At 47.9% G+C, this 17695-nt stretch overlaps 1 protein-coding gene and 1 long non-coding RNA gene across 4 annotated transcripts in view; one reads left to right on the top strand and one right to left on the bottom strand.

Annotated features, from left to right (window-relative positions):
- Positions 1 to 17695, bottom strand: part of CAPSL (calcyphosine like) — a 38222-nt gene that overhangs the window by 19949 nt on the left and 578 nt on the right. For 2 of the 3 annotated variants that reach the window (XM_040630502.1, XM_040630500.1), the window contains exons 1-3: positions 3913 to 4177; positions 674 to 851; positions 174 to 383 (exon numbers count right to left, since the gene is read on the bottom strand). In XM_040630502.1, the coding sequence (XP_040486436.1) occupies positions 174 to 383; positions 674 to 851; positions 3913 to 4049 (525 nt within the window). In that variant the 5' untranslated portion in view covers positions 4050 to 4177. Of the gene's footprint in view, positions 1 to 173; positions 384 to 673; positions 852 to 3912; positions 4178 to 17695 lie in introns of those variants that run through there. The other variant, XM_040630501.1, reaches the window with a different exon arrangement.
- On the top strand, positions 7389 to 12831 carry LOC121102765. Its single transcript, XR_005834881.1, has 3 exons — positions 7389 to 7744; positions 7828 to 7951; positions 12036 to 12831. It is a non-coding gene; the product is annotated as an uncharacterized LOC121102765 (long non-coding RNA).

The raw sequence follows: 17695 nt of genomic DNA, 5'->3' as shown, positions 1-17695 counted from the left end.
CATGATTTGTATCTTATCACTTTCTCTCCCAACTTTCTAGGTAGTCTCTAAGGAAATATTTTACCTCTATTTATAAAGAATATGTTATATGTATTTTTTAAGGCTTTGGACCAATTTCCTAATTACAACTGGAAATTCGACAGAAGAAATTCTGCTTCAGCTCTTTTACTTACCAATCCATCTTTGTCATAGGGTGAATCAAAGTTATCCAGGAATTTCCTGAATACTTGCTCCTCGGTCCATTCTCCATTTTGGTACTTAGGATGGTGTTTCGCATTATACACCTCACGAAGATCTTCAATTGTTATAACTCCGTCTCCGGTCTTATCTAACTTCCTAAAAGCTTGCATAATTACCTCTTTCCTGGCTCTAGACATTGGAGGCTAGATAAATAGAAAAAAAAAACACATACACAGACAACACAAGTAAATGAGCTTGTTTCGTATCATAGGTCATGAAATATCTACTTCCTCTCAATGGTATGAAATGGTTTGCGTGCCGTTGAACAGCATGCATGACAATTACTCCAAAAAGTCCCTAAACCTGTTATCATTCTCCTTCCCATCTCCTCCACAGTGCACTGACAACTTCTGAAAACAAAACTTCAAAATAGCCAACCCAAACCATGTGAAAGCCAAACGCAGCAGATACACTGATTCACGAGGCTGCTTACTCTTAATGTAAGAAGAAATTCATTGAAGTCTATTGTTCCGTTTCCATCTTTATCAAACCTCCGGAAGAGCTCTTCTGCCTCTTCCTTTTCCATGACCACGGCATAATCATTTAGCCCTTTCACAAATTCTTTGAAGTCAAGGGTTCGGTTGTTATTGTCATCCATAATTCGAAACACTCTAAAGAAAATACACAAAGACACAAAAAGAAAGAAAAAAAACAAAACAAAACAGAGAACAAGGTGTAAGAATAAAGATTTAAAAATAAACCACTCTCAAGGTTTTTCGAAACAAAATGCAGAAGCCCTAGATTCTGCTCTGCACCCTCCTTCCAAAATTGGAGAGCCTCTTCCCAAGCATCTCATAAAATAAAATGTACTATGTGATTCTAATTCTATGATATTCTGAAAAAGGCAAAGCTATAGAGACAATAAAAAGATAAGGGAAAGGGGAGAAGAAAACAGGCAGAGCACAGGGGATTTTTAGGGCAGTGGAACTATTCTGTACGATTTTATAATGGTGTCTACATGAACCTATGCACTTACTAATATCCACAGAACTTCATAGGACAAAGAGTAAACCTTAATGTGTACAAATTTTTTAAAAATTGTTTAGGAGGTCAGGGGATCCCGGGAAGGAATGCAGACAGTGAGAAGAGAAACTAACTGTACTACAAAACTTTGAAACAATCTCACTGAAGGGGGGGTGGGGTATGCTGACGTAAGGAACTGTGGCAATGAGTAAAGTCTGTAGGACTAAAGGCACAAGGAACCGCACATAAGCACTGGACTCTAGCTGATAGAGATCTTTCCCACGGAGATTTGAGTTAACAATTCCGACATGCTATAAGGTATACTGGAATTGAACAATTAAGTAAATAGATGGCAGGTGGTAGAAGCTAGGTGTATCACTGTTGAAATGGAAATTTAGATGAGCTAGGGGAGGAGGCTAGAACGGTCTGCTGCATGTGGCAATGGGCTAGAGTTGGAGACATTAATATGAACTCATGTTTAGCTTAATATAAACAAAGATGATGACATATAAAAATATCTATAGATATGTACATATATCATATATTTTCTTTTTCTGTCAGCTAAGAGAACCTAGAAGTAACACCCCAGGAACGAGCACATCTAGAGCCCAGATCTTGGTTTCCAATACAATTCTCCAATAAAAGGAATGGGGATTCTTGGAGAAATGTCTGATTCTAGGACTGGGGCATGAGATATGCAAGATGAGCTTGGAATATCTTATACCAGAAAGTAAGGAAGTCCTCAAAACAAACAAAACTATATTGATGGGGATCCATCAAAGGGACACAGGAGCCAACTGAAAGAGCTTTCAAGGCCCAAACTTTCACAATTTGAGCAACAAAATAGTGTTGAATTGTAACCCACAGTATAAACTAAATATTCATGAGTCCATTTTGGTTTAAATAGATGACTAAATAAAGAAATGAATAAATATTAGTTAGTAAAGACCAATTGCTCTTGCAGAAGTATTCCAAATAAATTATGCACATACTCCCCGACCTTAAGGAGGGAAGCGTACTCCCCACTCCCTAAGTGTGGCTCTGCATAGGGACCTCCTTCCAGAGAGTACAATACAGAAAGGGGGAGGGGGGGACAGTAACTTTACATTGGAGAAGCCAAATACACAGTCTCAGCCGGGTGATCCAGGTCAACATCAATAGTGATAAGTCACGTTGACAGTATGCAGCCCTGACATGAGGTGATGAAAAGTGCTTTACTTCTGTGGCCCCAAAAAACCATAACCCCATTCTAATCATGGGGGGAACAGAAGGGAGCAGCTTGCACTTGAGTTGAGTAGAGATTGAGGGAAGGGCAAAACCAGTGAAGGGGCAGAGGCAGAGGGCACATTGGAACAAATGGCCAAGGATGAGCCAATAGACTGGCTCACAGGGGAAGGGCTGATAGGGATTGGTCTGGGGGATGGTGGCATTGGCAGCAAGAGGGACCCAACTGAGTGGGTCAGTGAGTGAGAGAGAGGGCAGTGTTCCTGAGGGGTCTGCACCCAGGACAATGATGTGAGTCCAGGATGAAAGAGGGGAAGGTTGGAGGTTGGGGTGATACAGCATTGAAGGGAAGCGGGCCCGTCTTCCCACGCGACTGTGACCGCCTGGGCATCAGGGTGCACATGTCCACGGTCTGGGCTTCTGGCAGCGTGGGGCTTAGTCTGAGAATTTGAGACGGTTGAAGGTGACATCCCAGGGGCTCAGGAAATAGCTCGCTGGAGGAGAAGCCGTCCCTAAGCTCCACATGAGAGGCTGGGTCCCCCGCCGTGGCGCCCTGTGCTCTCTCACACACAACATCCACAGGGACTCTCACTGTCGTGACACTCGGTTGGCTCAGTCTGAGGCCTGCGTGGGGCTGGAGAAGCCCTGTCCACCCACCTGTTCACCAGGTACAAGCACCTGGCCCATGGCAGGCTCTCCCGTAGTCTGTCAAAAACAGATAACTGCAGGGGCGCCCCGGGCGGCTCCATCCGTTAAGTGTCTGACCCTTGATTTTGGTTTGGTCATGATCTCACGGTGGTGGGATCGAGCCCCAAGTCAGCCTCTGCATTGAGTCTGCTTGTCCCTCTCCGTCCCCCCCACCCCCCGCATGGACTCTCTTTCTCTCAAGCAAGTAAATAAAGTCTTTTAAAAAAGAGAGAGAGAGAGAGAGAGAGAGAGAGAGAATGCACAGGCACTGCCCAGTGGAGGCTAACAACCTCTCTCTCCTTGGGTTTCCTGGTCTTGAGGACTTCTTGCACTGTCAGACGGTCAGAGGACAGGCCCTACAGAGCTGGGAGAATCCCCTTGCAGTGACTATCCCACAGGCAATTCCCGTGGCCGCGGAGGTGAGCAAGACAGGACCGCTTGAGAGCAACCGCCCCTCTCCTCCACGCCGGCCCCTGCTGTCACGGCTGCTAGGAGTGCCTCTCCCCGCGTCCTGCTCGGTGTCTCTGGGGCCTGCACATGCCTCTCCCTTCACTGCCAGTTGTTCCAGTAACTGTGCTCTCTTGTCACAGACACAGCCTTGCTGAAGCTGGGACGAAGAACTAAAAATTGTCACAAGGGCCTTGAGAGATCTATTCTTCCAAACTGCATTTCACAGCTAGGGAACGGAGACCCTAGAAGGCCAAGACTTGCTCAAGGTCACAGCCAGTAACAGCCTTGCCTGCCTGTGTGCTGCCTCTTCACTTCGTCCCCCTGCCACCCCTTTGGCCCAGATCGTACCTGCCAAGTCCTTTGATGCCTGCGGAGCCCCTGGCCAGGCACTGCAGTCGGAGTTTTTCGATGGGGTCGGTGGCCGTGGTGAGCTTTTTCTTGGCCTGGATTGCCATCTCTCGATCGTGGCGTGCTGTCCCCGCCATCTGAGGGGAGAAATCACAGTCCCCTTAGCAGAGCTCAGGCCTCATCACCTGCTTCTGGCTGGGGAAGGGGACAGCAGCCTCTCCCAGAAGGAAAACACTCTCATCCACTTCTGGGAAAAGCCTCGAACGTCCCAGAATTCCCAACTTTTAGCTAGACCAACTCTATGCCTGGCGTATCTCTTGCTTACTTATCTAGTCCTGAGGACACCTGATTTCTCCAGTCTGGACAACAGTTGTAAATAAACAGCCTTTCCCAGATACACTTTCATCTTGCCGAGACCCTCCTCCTGCCATAAAACGAGAAGTCCCACTTCCCTATACTCTCCTCTCTGAGCCACCCTTCTATGCTTTATTCTTGTATTTAGCATTCTACACCTTTGACTCCACATTTAATATGCTCCTCTTTGGTCTAAACATTAATTTTTATTGTTTCTGTCTTGACCGAGATTCTCTAGGCTGGGCCTTCATGATTCCCGCCCATAACTAGCATGTTTTGGTTAACAGTCTAGTGGTCATTAACACCTGGATTCTTAGGACAGAAAATGGTAAATAGACACTATCTCTCTCCTGACAAACAGACATAATATCTTTTTTTGTCTACAGTTTGGCTTCTGTGTTTTAAATATTCAGAAGCAGGAGAGGGTGAGTGCAGAGAAGCTCCCTCCTGAGAGGTCCCCAAGCCACATACAAACTCCTTCTGTGAGCCTGGGTTTTCAGAACCTGCAGGACAGTGGGAAGCACCCTGGGCTGGGGGCCTGGAGACTCAGGGTCTAGTCCAGACTCCAACCCACTGCCAGAGACATCTGAGCAAATCTCCGGGCCTCTGGTTTCTCCTCCTCTGTCAAGTAAAAAGATCAGATTAATTATCTTACAATTTCTCCCTGTTCCAAAAACAACTAGTCCTCCTATGAGCTCACTGACCCAGTAAATGAGGGATTCTAGAAATTACTTTTCTCAATGTGAGTTGTGAATGAAGGAGCAAGACAGTTGAGGGGTGTAGGCGGACACAGCATTCAAATGCAGGGAAGATGGGTTGGAGTGGATCTGCCCTGGGCTCAAGGGTCCCCCATCCCTGGCCAAGTGCTGGCACGTCTCCTGAGCGCCCCGCCAGGAGCGGATTCTTTTCATAGGGCATGACAACCCTCAGATCCATGCTCTCTAGGGCTGCTCCTCTCCAATACAAGCTGTACGTTCTCCCCACAAAGATCTCGTTATTTAACTTTGGAGAGAGGAAGTCTCAGACTGAAAACTGAGACCAGAATAGATTAAGTCAGGGATGTGAATGCTCAACTCATCTCCCACCTAGAGCTTCCCCCCTTGACGTGCATTCTGGTTTCCACAACATGAACGCAAATGGGAGTAATTCTTCTCAGTTCTCTTGGACACCAGGGCAAGAAGGAGGTCTTTGTCTGTTAGGTCCTGGCAACTTTATTCCACATGAAGAAGTCTTCCAGAATTCCAGACAGCCACATGGCCACACCAAAAAGGCTACGCTTTTGGAGAACTCCCTCTCTGCTCCTAGCGGGCCTGTACAGACAGTGCTCAAACTCATCCCACAGTGCCACCCCCCGCTCAATCCCCTGCCGTCCTGGCAGCATTCTTAAAACTTGCACTTTCCTGTTACTATTTTGTCACCTGATGTCAAGCTGACAACTCATGGAGCTTGATCCCAGCTTCTGGCCCTAACGCCAACCCCACAGAAGGCTTCAGCCACAATCAGAACGCTGTGTTTCTGTACAAAAACCCCAGTTCCCTCTCGCCACCTCCTGCCCCCTTACGCAGCCAGCCTTGCCTGAGGCCCTTCCTAGCCCTGATCTTGGGCTGCTGATGGCCCCCGCCCCGGCCTCACCCCGCCCTCCCTCCCACCAGCAATCCTGCGCCGTCCTCATTCTTAAACCCACCTCAGGGTCTGCTCCTTCCTGCCCCTCCCCCTCGCTCAGTGCTACCTGCCCAGCGGTTGTCTCCTGCCACTCACCAGCCTGTCCTCATTTCCACTACCTCTCCCCTACCTTTCTCACCCCGCCCTACCCACTCTGGTTTGCCACACCAGCCGCAGTGGCAGGCGGGGGGACGGAGAGACACACAGGCTAAAAACCAGTAATGGGGAGAAAATGAGATCTGGCTCCCGTGTGAGAGACAGCAGGAGGAAGAACCCATGTGGGGCCCTACTCACACACCTTCAAGATAAAATTAATGACATCAATCGTTCACGTTTATTGTGCCCAGTCCCCACAAAAACCCTAGGAGCCCAACTGAAAACAGAAACTCAAACAAACACACGTGAATCAGGTTCACAGCAGCATTGCCCACAGCAGCCAAAAGGCAGAAACAGCCCGAATGTCCAGCCGCAGAGGAACAGAGGGACAGAATGTGGTTCCACTTGTCCAAAGCCACCAGGTTTTCAGATGCACTACTTCTTGTGGACCCCGGTTTGGGAACAAAATAACACCGCATTGTCCTCTACTGCTCCCACGGGCCTGCCCGGTCCTTCCGTGTAGTCAGGGTAAACGTGACCCATGCCAGAAGGATCGACTCGTTCACTAACTCAACAGCTATTTGTTGGGTAGATACTGTCGGTCTGAGTCCGCGAGGTGCTAAGAACCCAAAGATGAACCAAGGTCTGTCCCTGCTCCTTGGGAGCCCAGATTCCACTAGTGGGTGGAGAAGGGGACGTACACAAGGGTTACTAGGGGAGAGGGAGAAAACGGCAAGATGAGAGCTTCAGCAGAGAGCCATGGGAATTGGGGAAGTGACCTCAGATCTGGGCCTGGAGGGGTGAGTAGCAAGGCAACAGACAGAGAGCAGGACAAAACCACTAATGAGAGAAGAAGCGCCATGCACACAGGCAAGAAGGTGAAGCCAAACAACAGAATAGCCTTCTGTTATAAAAAGGACTGAGGCACCAACACATGCTACAATGCGAATGAGGCTCAAAGCCACCACGCTAGGTGACAGAAGCCCGACACAGAGTGTCGTACACTGTGCAATTCCATTTATAGGAAACATCCAGAACAGTCGAATGCACAGAGACAGAACACAGACCGGTTGTGGACAAGGCCCAGGGGAAGGCAGCAATGGGGAGTGACTGCTTACCAGGTATGGAGGGGTTTTTTTTGGGGGGGGGGGGTAAAAATGTTTCGGAACCTGATATAGGTGGTGATTGCACAACATTATGAATGTATGGTATATTCATAAATGCCTAATTTCACGTTATGTAAATTTCATCCCAATGTTTTTTTTTAAAAAAGCCCTATGAGCTAGTTACAGCTATGATTTCTCTCTCACAGATGAAGCAACTGGGGTGTCGTCGGTGTGGCTCCCAGGCCTTTGCACATTGTTAGGACGGTGAGATCGCCCCGTGCCCCTCCTCCTTCAGCGGACTGGGCAACTAAGGCGTGTACACAGAAAGCAACTTGCTCCCGAGTCGTGGCTGACACCCAAGCGTAGATCTTCTGACGTTCAAGCAGAGCTCTTCCTCCTTTACCACCTTCGTGAAACAAGATAAAAGAATCTCGAAGCACAGTTAGATGGTAACCACCCACAGGAGAGCAGGGCAGCGTCCGGGAAAGCATCCTGCGGGTTCTAGCTCCCGAGGCCGACCCTACACAGTGACCACGCACATGGTGACCCCTGGAGTTGACTTTGGTAGAGTCAGGAAAAAGAAGTCCATTCTCTCCTGCCACGATTCTTGAAATGTCCGTATGAGCTGTCCGCTTTCATCACTTAGTTACCCAGTTCATCAACAAAGAGCTAATGTGTTCTGTGTGCTCTTTTCTAGTCACCAGTGTCGGAGAGGAAGGATGACTGCAAGGAGCAAGCCCTTGAGGAGCGTAGAGTCTTAAATTTGATTGGAGATTAACCGCTGAAGTCCCGTGGGGAAGCAGGGCAGGAAACAAAGTTTGGTAAGAGCTGGAGGGGTTGAAAGCAAGCACGATAGGGGAGGGTTTTGGTGAAGAAGGGCGACGCTTAGGGCTTCCAGAGTTTGCATTAAGGCTCCAGGCACCTTGGCGAGATTCTGACCCCAAACGTGTCACCGACATCACTGCAGGGCACAAAGCGTCCCTTGCCGGCAGAAGACCCTCCCTGAGCCTCTAGGATCCGGCCTGGTGACAACAGAGGTGGTCCAGCCCTGGCAGAACAGGGCCAGAAAGAGGATGGCCTCCCATGGGCGTGGCTGCAGCGCCACCTGGTGTTGACACTGCGTCTGAGCATTTCCCGGGGCCAGGAGCGCTGGGTCCCTTTCTCCAATAAATGTTTATTAAGGGCTTAGTTTAGAGCGGGTCACTGGGTTAGATTAGGGAAAAGGGAATAAGAAATACAGTGCTTCCGGAGGAGATGGGGGGAGAACAACCCACTACTCAGCCACTGCAAATCAGAAAAGGGTGGCTAACCCTGCCTTGGAGTGGGGCTTTCTGAAGACTTCTCAGAGAAGATGATGTCTAAGCCTTACTTCTAAAGGAAAGAGCTGTTTTCGAGGCTGGGTGTGGGAGGGCCCGGGGGGGGGGGGGGAGGAAGGGCACTGTGCATTTCCCAAGTGCCAAGGCCCAAGCGAAAGAGAAAGTGGTATAATCACAGAAATGCAAATATTCTAGCATGATTGCAGTATGGTGGGCGGGTGGTGAGATGACGTGGTTGTTGGGATAGGGAGGGAATATGGAAAGGGGAGATTGAGAGAAAGAGGACACTGGGCAGGTAAGCAGACATCAGATCCCAAGGAGCCTGGGACACATGCTGGGCAGTTTAGATCCTGCACTGAGAGCAACAGGAGACCACAAGGGGCTTCAATGAGGGGGTAACAGTCTACGTTGTCAAAGAGCCCTCTGATTCAGTGTGGACAATGGGCGGGGAGGTGGCACAGACTGGGGACAGCCAGGTGAGAGGTCCCGCTGACTGGGTGGAGGTATTGGCAGCGGGGGCGGAAAAAGGAAAAGAGATCAGAGATGGAGAGTACTGGAATGTGCAGTGTGAAGGAGAGGGAGGGCTTGGGGGTGCAGCCAGAGCTCCTGCTCCCACACCCCACCCCCACCCGCACCCCCACCTGCTGATGAGGAGAAACGTTCACGGAGCAGCAACAGGCAGAGACCTGGAGATGTGGGGCACAGGACGGGTGGAGCCTCCAGCAGCAAAGTCAAAGGAGACTTTGCAGCAACGGTCACCGGGTCTCCTTACAAGGGAGCTACTTAAGGCTCCCTCATCCCACTGTGTTGCCTGCCGCTGTCAAAGCGCTCTGCTTGTATTTCAAAAAAATCATTGTGGGACAGGATATGGAAAGGTAAAATTGCATGGAGGTCTGTCGCTTCATGAGTCTTAGTGAAAGTCTTTGCTGAGTTCAGGGACATATTTAAACTGAACCTTTGGCGGGGGGCGGGGGGGGGTCGGTAACAGCGCAAGCCCCAGCTTGTGGTCTTTGGTGCCCTCTCGTGGTAATAAGCTGAATTACAGCTCTCGTGGCAATGAGCTGAACTCTGTCTCTATTTCTGTCTCTCTCTCTCATGAATCTGCACCCAAAAACCTGCACACAGAGGTGGATCTTAAAACCAAAGAGACAGCCCCAGGAATCATTTATCCAGACATCCATAAAGAGAAAGCATCAAGATCTTCCACATCCTCTTTAATGCAAAATCCAAAAGAAACGTCTCACTCCACCCTCTAAAGCACACTACCCTCTTTGTTTTTTTGTGACACTACACTTCTGGTTTTCCTCTTTCATAAAAAAGAAGGTTCATGAAGACACAGAGGGAGCTGAAGCAGGTTTAGTCCGTCAGACAAACTTTAGAGAAGGGGAAAGTTAGTCTGTAAGAGTTGGGGGAAACAAGATTAGGGAAACACGGTAGGGGAAACAGAGGGGAGGTGGGCCGAGCGCCGAGCAGGAGGAGGGAGAGCAGGCTGGCCTCGCCTGGCTGGGCAGGCATGCGCTCCATGAGGATTGGACCTGGTTTTGCCTGGAGAGTGCTCCTTTGCACCCCACTGCTTGGGGCACTGGGACAGTGGGACAGCGTATTCTGTGAGGGAACTGTGAGGAAGTCACGCAAGCCCAGCCCCGTGAGAACAGTAACTGCCAGCAGAGCCATCCAGTCTCTCCAAAGACTTCTCCTGCCTCTTGATGCCATCAAGCCCGTTTTCCCTACAGCCAGGCCATGCAGTGTGTTTGGCCTTAAAAACATTTTAAGGCATTTCTGTAGCTGTTAAATACCTGTGCCGTTATATTAACCATTTCACTAGTAAGGGGCCCAGAATTGCTATAACAACTCCGTGTGATTTTAAACATTCTTCTATTTAGAGAAAAGAAACCAGTAAGGCAATGTCACGAGTAGGTAGCTGCTGCTTAAACTGTAGGGCTTCACGCTCATTCTTAGGAGGTGGAAGACATACTGGCCTTCTCTCAAGCCCACATCCCAGCCAAACCTTTCCCCATCTGCCAGCTCAGGCTTGACCCTAAGCATAAGGGCCATCCCCCTGGGGATGGAGGACATGCAGGGGTTTTTAGCCTTTCTCTACTTGGGAACGGGATGTAAAACTCAAATTTTGATTTAGACTCCGTACACCTTTTAATACTTGAAATGTCATCCAGGGATGGGGTGAGACATACAACAGATCGTGTTCGAAGGCAAAGGCTGGGAAATACTGAACAGCTCTACTGACTGCAGTCTGTTTGATAAACTCGTTACTGCTCCGTGGTAGATGGCAAGAGTTCCTCACGAGTTCCCCTGAGAAAATGCTCCTCTGGAGAAATTAGATCCCAGTGCTCAGAGTAGCCTTGCAGGTGGTTAGGAGCTGCCCCCTCTGAGACCGAAGTGAAAGACTCAGATGGTTTGAGGAAAGACCTGGTTTTGCAATAGAGTCCTGGGAACCTGCCCCCACCCCGAGTATCATAACAGGTGTGGGTCATTGTTGACATCCTGGGGGACCCTTCACTGACCCCATCCAAGCTCAATTCAGCTAAACAGACCCTTAGCATCTCTAGCTACTAGCAACGGACTGTGCTAGTTGTTCAGGGGTTATTACAGAGCTGCGGTTCCAGCCAGGCATGATTTCACCGCCCCCCCCCCGCCTTCCCTGTCCCCAGGGGATATTGGACAATGTTTGGAGACATGTTTGGTTGTCACAACAGGGGTTTGGGGTAATACCGGCATCTAGTGAGTAGAAGCCAGAGATGGCTGCTAAGCATCCTACGATGCACACGACAGCCCTTGCCCACCAGGAACCCTCCAGAATGCCAGTAGTCCCCAAGTTGTGCAGTCCTGCCGGAGAGAAAGAACTGGGAGCATCTGGGGCAATGAGAGCCCCAGAAGTGTGGTTGAAAAATAAACGTCCGTGCCCCACCCCAAGCACAGTAAGTTAGAATCTCTAGGTGTGAGCGCAGGGATCTGCATGGGGCTCAACACGGGGCTCAAACTCACGACCTTGCGATCAAGACCCTGAGATCAAGACCTGAGCTGAGATCAAGAGTCAGATGCGTAGCTAACTGAGCCACCCAGGGGCCCCTTCGGAGGGTTTTAACATGCACCAGGGTTTGAGAATATAAGCGACAAGAGCTACAAGGTCCCTCTAGTGGCAGGAGTGAGACCTGGAGGGAAGGGCTAGGGGAACAACGATAACGATAATGTAACACAGGATAAAGTTCAGGCATGGTGATGGGTAGTAAGGGGGGTACGTATTGCATGGTGCACTGGGTGTTATACGCAACTAATGAATCATCGAACTTTACATCGGAAACCGGGGGTGTACTGTATGGTGACTAACATAATATAATAAAAAATCATTAAAAAATAAATAAATAAACAAGCAAATAAATAAAAAAATAAATAAATAAAGAGATGAAAATTCTAAGCACCAAAGGAAAAAAAAAAGTTCAGGCATGAAGAGAAGTGGTGGTAACCACAATTCTAACCACTCCGGGGGCCACGCCCGAGGCTCGATGCTTTATACGTGTGAGCACACGGCCTCAGGCGGTGGGTTCTATCAAATACTGCCATCCTATTCCAGGAAGCCGGCACAGACCCAGAGAACCCGGGGCACTGGCCCAACAAAGTCCCAGAGGCAGTGACAGAGTCAGCCCGGAAACCTCAGTGCTCTGCCTATGTCCCCACGTTCAACAGCGACGCCATGGCTTGGGGAATTCAGGGAAGGTCCGTGAAATGAGAAGGAAAGCAAAAGCTTCAAGGAAGAGACTGCCTCGGAGGGCTGGAAGGCTCTCACTGCAGAGGAGGGGCGGGGACAGCAGCACAGAGCAAAGCCACGCACCGGCGCGTCCAAAATGCCACCCCTCTCCTTCGGCCTCAGGGCCCTTGCTCAGTTAGTAGAGGGATGGGCAAAGTGTTGGGTCTTTGTTTTTGTTTTTCTGAAATCTAAATTCAAAGCTACTGCAATGATTATCTTCCATTTTATTTACTCTTTTCCCACAAATTATTTTTAAAATTCTTCCACATCATATGAATACATGAAGCAGCTGGGTTTTGTTTGGATGGCCAACTTCCACATAGATCTAAAGTATGACGGTGTGTAATCTACATGTTAATGACATGAGCACACTGGAAATGAGATGTCACTGAAGTCTGGCCTCTTACCGGGTTCTCTCGGGGCCGAAATACATTTTTTCAAGATGTTTCAAATTCATGCTTTAGCTGTTGTCAATAGGCAGGTTTCTCTAGAGCCCATGTCTGCTCAATCATAGCCTTTATTTTTTTCTGCTGATCTTTGGGATGATTTAAGTCCTCGTGTTACTGTTTATGATATGGCATGATTGGAGAATAATGTTTTATAAATATCAGTGTTTAAAGTGTCTACTTCATACATCTGCTTGAAATTTTATTTTATTAATTCAATCAGGGCTGGGGTTCAGGCTCAGTAAGATAGGCGGCTAGGGTGCAATGTTTAAGGAGGCCCCCAATCTCAGGACTGTGCAAATGTCAACCGTGCACTTGCCCAAGCCTAAGAGTGAGTGCCTCCTTAAATATTGGGCCCTAGGTGCCTACTTTGCCTCGCCCTAGTCCTGGTCCTGAAGTCAACGTATGTTTATTGAACGCCTGTTATGTGCCACACAGTGGTAATGAATGAGACAGCCAAGGCCCCTTCCAGTTTACATTCCTCAGAGTAGTTTTAACTTTGTTGAATTTGAACTACAGCTGATTTTCCAGACATTGCCACTGGCTTGTTCTAAGGTCATTCCAATCTCCTTTGTCTGCTCCATTCTGCTTTCAGCTGGGTGGCCACATGAATGAGTTCTGGCCAGAGACTCCGCTGAAAGTACTGAGGGCTCTGGGAGAACTCTTCCATCTCATTTGCCTCTTCCTGCTTTAAACAAGAATGCAATATCTGGAGATGAGGCAGCCTTTGTGCAGTCATGAGGAAAAAGCCAGGGGAATCACAGAGATAACAACTTAGAGCCCTAATATCACGTGCTNCTGAACCAAGTCAGCATCCGTCACGTGAGGAACATGAGCCCCTATTTGCTGAATACACTGTCGGTCAGGTTCTCTATCACAGCCAAAAGTATTTCTAACTGAAACAATTGGCAAAGCTTATTTGTACAGAGCTTGGGTTGACCCTAGATATTGACATTTACCTGGGTAAAATAACTAGCAATCCAGGGTGAGGAGTGAAGCCCCCCCTGAGAAATGGGAGGGAAGATAAAGTAACTCCATTATAATCTGTTCTCTCCATAGAATGTTACCAGCATTTAGCAACCTCTGCAGCATTCTTGGCTACGAAGAGAGTGAGAAATACGGTTTAGCCTTGTATTCAAGGACCCATATAACTAACACAATGTGATACCAGGTTTACGAAAGCACGGAGGTCTCAGGGTTACGAGAGCTTTCTAATGAGCACCCCCGGGGAATCTCGGGAGGCAGGAGGCAGTGTGATAATACTCTCCTTGCTGTCTCCTTCTCCATCTTGCTCTGCCTTGAGTCTCTGGGGTTTTTACCAGGAACTTGCTTGCAATCTATTCTGGTTAGGCATCATGCCACAAGAAAGATCTTAAAGAAGCAGAGTAAGAAAAGATCTAAGCTAAACAAAAATAAGCAAAGATTTGGCTGGATTTGTGTACAAAATGCAAAAAAAAAAAAAAAAACAGGACAAAAGAAAAATAAAAGTTTTGTTCCAAACTCCCTGGTTTTCGTGACTATGCTCTTAGAACCAACCAGACAATGTTCCAATATCCCACTTTTCAGGTACCATGAGACCTTGGCCTCAGTGACTTCAAACCCACTGTGAAGACAAACCCCAACTGCGTATCTTCTACTACTTCCGGATGGGAATAAAGGTCTGACTACCATTTGTATTTTTGCAACATTAGAAACCAAAATCACTTACTTAGTAACTACTTCATGTTCACTTACAATGCTTCCTTTGCAGTCATTTGTCTATGTAATGTTTACTTTGTAGCCACTTAGAAATCCAGCCAATGATTTGCGTCTTGCAGGCTCTTAACCGATACTTCCAAAAAACCAGGAAGTGTCGGTGGATAGAAATCCAATGTCAGAATGACAGCATCAGTGTAGATTGGCATATCAGACAGGAACTGTGTTCAGCTACTCACCACAGAAACAGGTGATTGTCTCTGAAAATGATAGAGGTTTATTTTCCTCTCATGTAAAGAAGTCTGGAGGCATTTCAGAGAGTCCATGTCCCAAGAAACTACGATCTTTCTACCTTACTATTGTTTCTACCCTCAGAGTTGCCTCAAGTTACACAACAACCATACCTGTTCCCACCATTACATCCACACGCCAGGCAGCAGAGAAGAGCGAGGACAAGAAGAGCGCGCTTGCTGGCTGAGCCATCCCTCCTCAATGGCTCCCGCAGGACTCCACCCAGCTCCTTCCACTGAAATCTCATTGGCCAGTCCCGCAAAGGAGGCTGGTGCTATGGTCCGAATGTTTATGCCCTTCCAAAATTCATAAGTTGAAATCCTAACTCCCAGTAGTAGGAGGTGGGGACTTTGGCAGCGACTTAAATCATGGAGGTAGAGCCTTCATGACCGGGATTAGTGCCTCATTAAGGAGGCTCTGGAGAGACTCCAGCCCCTTCCACCACCTGAGCAGTAGCAGGAAGATGACGGCTCTATACCAGGTAGAGGGCCCAGCCATGCTGGTGTCTTGGTCTGGGATTCTGCCAAATTATGAGAAATACATTTTTGTTTTTATGAGCTACCCAGTCTGAGGTATTTTGCTAGAGCAGCCCAAACAGATTAAGACAGCTGAGAAACCTAATTTGGGGCTGGGTACTTTGCCATCCTTCAGGTTGTGTTTATAAAGAAGAGGAAACTGGCAGCTGGCAGTTTCTGCCACAGTTGGCAGAAGAAATGGAGTCCTTCTAGAAAGTAAGTGTGTGAGCACATCCAGATCAGTTTGTTCCATGACATCATGAGAGGCAACCAGATCACCCTGATGGAGGAGACTAATAGGAATCCTGGAATCAGAAGTTAGCACATTGGTGATTTCTGGGCTCACAGCCTCTGTTCCCCCAAAGAAACTAAAATCCACCTTTCCCTGGGCAGTTATCAAGAAGACCCTGAGTTTACGCGAACATGACCTAAAATGATCTAGACCTGGGGACATCAAACCACAGCCCCTCCACCTACATTAGATTCCTCTTTCAATCTTCTCAACCTACGCCATTCTCCTGCACACCTTGTCGTGGAAATCACAGTAAAAATGGAGATGAACTCACTCCCATCACCTCCTGCAAGTCTGTAAAGGTATTTATCTCCAAAACCGTCCTGACTTTGTCCTCCCTTCCCCCCAAAGGAAGTGAGAACTGCCTCCCGTCTAAGCATAATCTCCACCAACAGCACAAACTTCAACCCCTCTTCGACCCTCGGCTGTCAGTTATGCCCTTTCCTCCCCTCCACCAGCTCCTCTTCTTAGTTCATGAATCAGAGGTCCCTCCCGCAGTGGTCCCTCCATCCTAGACTGCCTCTAGCTCTCTCCCTTCAAAGCCCAGCTACCTGAAGGAGTCTCTCGTTTCTCCCCTTTCTCACGTTCCATTCATACTTCAGTCCACTGCAGTCTGGTCCCCACTGTCCCTCCACTGGGCACTGTCTCAGGAGGCACTGCCAACCCGGTTGCCAACTTCAACAGTCACTCCTAGTTTCTATCTCACTTTGCCCAGCAGTTGACTCTATGGATCATTCTTCCTTCTTAAAACTTCTCTCTCGATGTCTATGAACCTACTTTTTCTTCTGTCTCCCTTTCTCTCAGGTCTGACCTCTTTTGCCTCCTGCCTTCTGCCTGCTCTTTAAAATGCTCCTGTTTCCCAGGATTTGGTTATTTATCCTCATCATGCTCTCATGTCATCCCATGGCCATTCTAGCCACATCCACTGATGGCTCCCAAATCTTTATTGCAACTCATGCACTGTGCTAGCTTCGAGTCAGATTTCCAATTTCCCACAAAGTGTGTGCGCTTCAGTGACCTACAGGCACCTCAAGTTTAACGTTCCAGAACCAAGTTCATTATCTTTTCCTCCTGTTGCTTGCTTCAGGAAATGACACCACCATCTCCCCAGGTCATTCACTGAACATTATCCTAGACCCCTCCTCACCCTCTACGTCCAATCAACAGCCACTGTAGAATTCACCATCGTGACCCCCTTGCCTCTCTGTTCCCTCCCTCACCTCCGTTGCCATGGATACCACCTTAGTCCAAGACCTGGTCATCTCCCATTTCCACTATTGCAATTGCCTCTTAGCTGATTCCTTGTCTGTAGTCTTCCCCCCTCCAACCATCCTCCAGACGACTGTCAAAGCAATCTTTAAAACTTGGAAATCTGAGCTTCACACTCTAATCAAAAACCCTTTTGTGGCTCCCCACTGTGGGCAGGTAAAGAGCAAACATGTTAGCATTTGAGGTATACACTGGCCCTGCCTGTCTCTCCAGCCTTGTTTCTAGTAATTCTCCACCCCTTTAAAATCTAGTCTGCATTTATACCCACTCACATTCCCCAAACACACTATGGTATTCTGTCCCTGTGCCTTCATACATGCAGTCCCGTGTTAAGGACTACCTGCCCTCACTTGTTGGCCTAGAGAAGTCCCATTCTTCCTTGTATGGTCACTATGGTGAAGCCTCACATAACCACGCTCCCCGGAGTGAAACAGCTGGCATCTTTCTTTGTATAGTCTGTGCAAAACCCAAATAGTGTCCATGTTGAACCATGATGTAACTCTTCACTTTCAGAACTGCGTCTCCTACTAGACTGTAAGGTTCTTAAGGGCAAAGGTTGTAAACTTTGCGTCTCTGGTCATGGTCATATCATCAGCATGTAGCATCCTGCTACTAGATTGCTATTGGAATTGAGCATTGCTATTGTTATTAGATCAATGCTATTTGAATAAAAATAGAAATGAATGTCCACAATTTAAATCTCAATATTTAAGATGCACAATTCCAAAATAAAGATATTTCTGTAGTAATAAGATTTTAGTAAAAAACAAAAAATAAGAGCTCTAAAAAGAGGAAACAATTTCATCTACTTAGTATGATTTAACTACACCCCAGACGGAAGGCAAGATAAACGGTATTGCTATTTAATAAGGTCCTTCTCAATTTTGTGATCAATCAAATCAACTCTACAATTTTTAGCAAGCTGTGCCCAGCCCACTTTAATACGAATTCTGTTTTTTTATTTAAGTGGTCAGTTCA

This window comes from Ursus maritimus, unplaced genomic scaffold, assembly GCF_017311325.1.
Source record: "Ursus maritimus isolate PB19 unplaced genomic scaffold, ASM1731132v1 scaffold_15, whole genome shotgun sequence".
NCBI lineage: Eukaryota > Metazoa > Chordata > Mammalia > Carnivora > Ursidae > Ursus > Ursus maritimus.
Note: the sequence above shows the minus strand (reverse complement) of the source record. Positions and strands in the feature narration are given on the sequence as shown.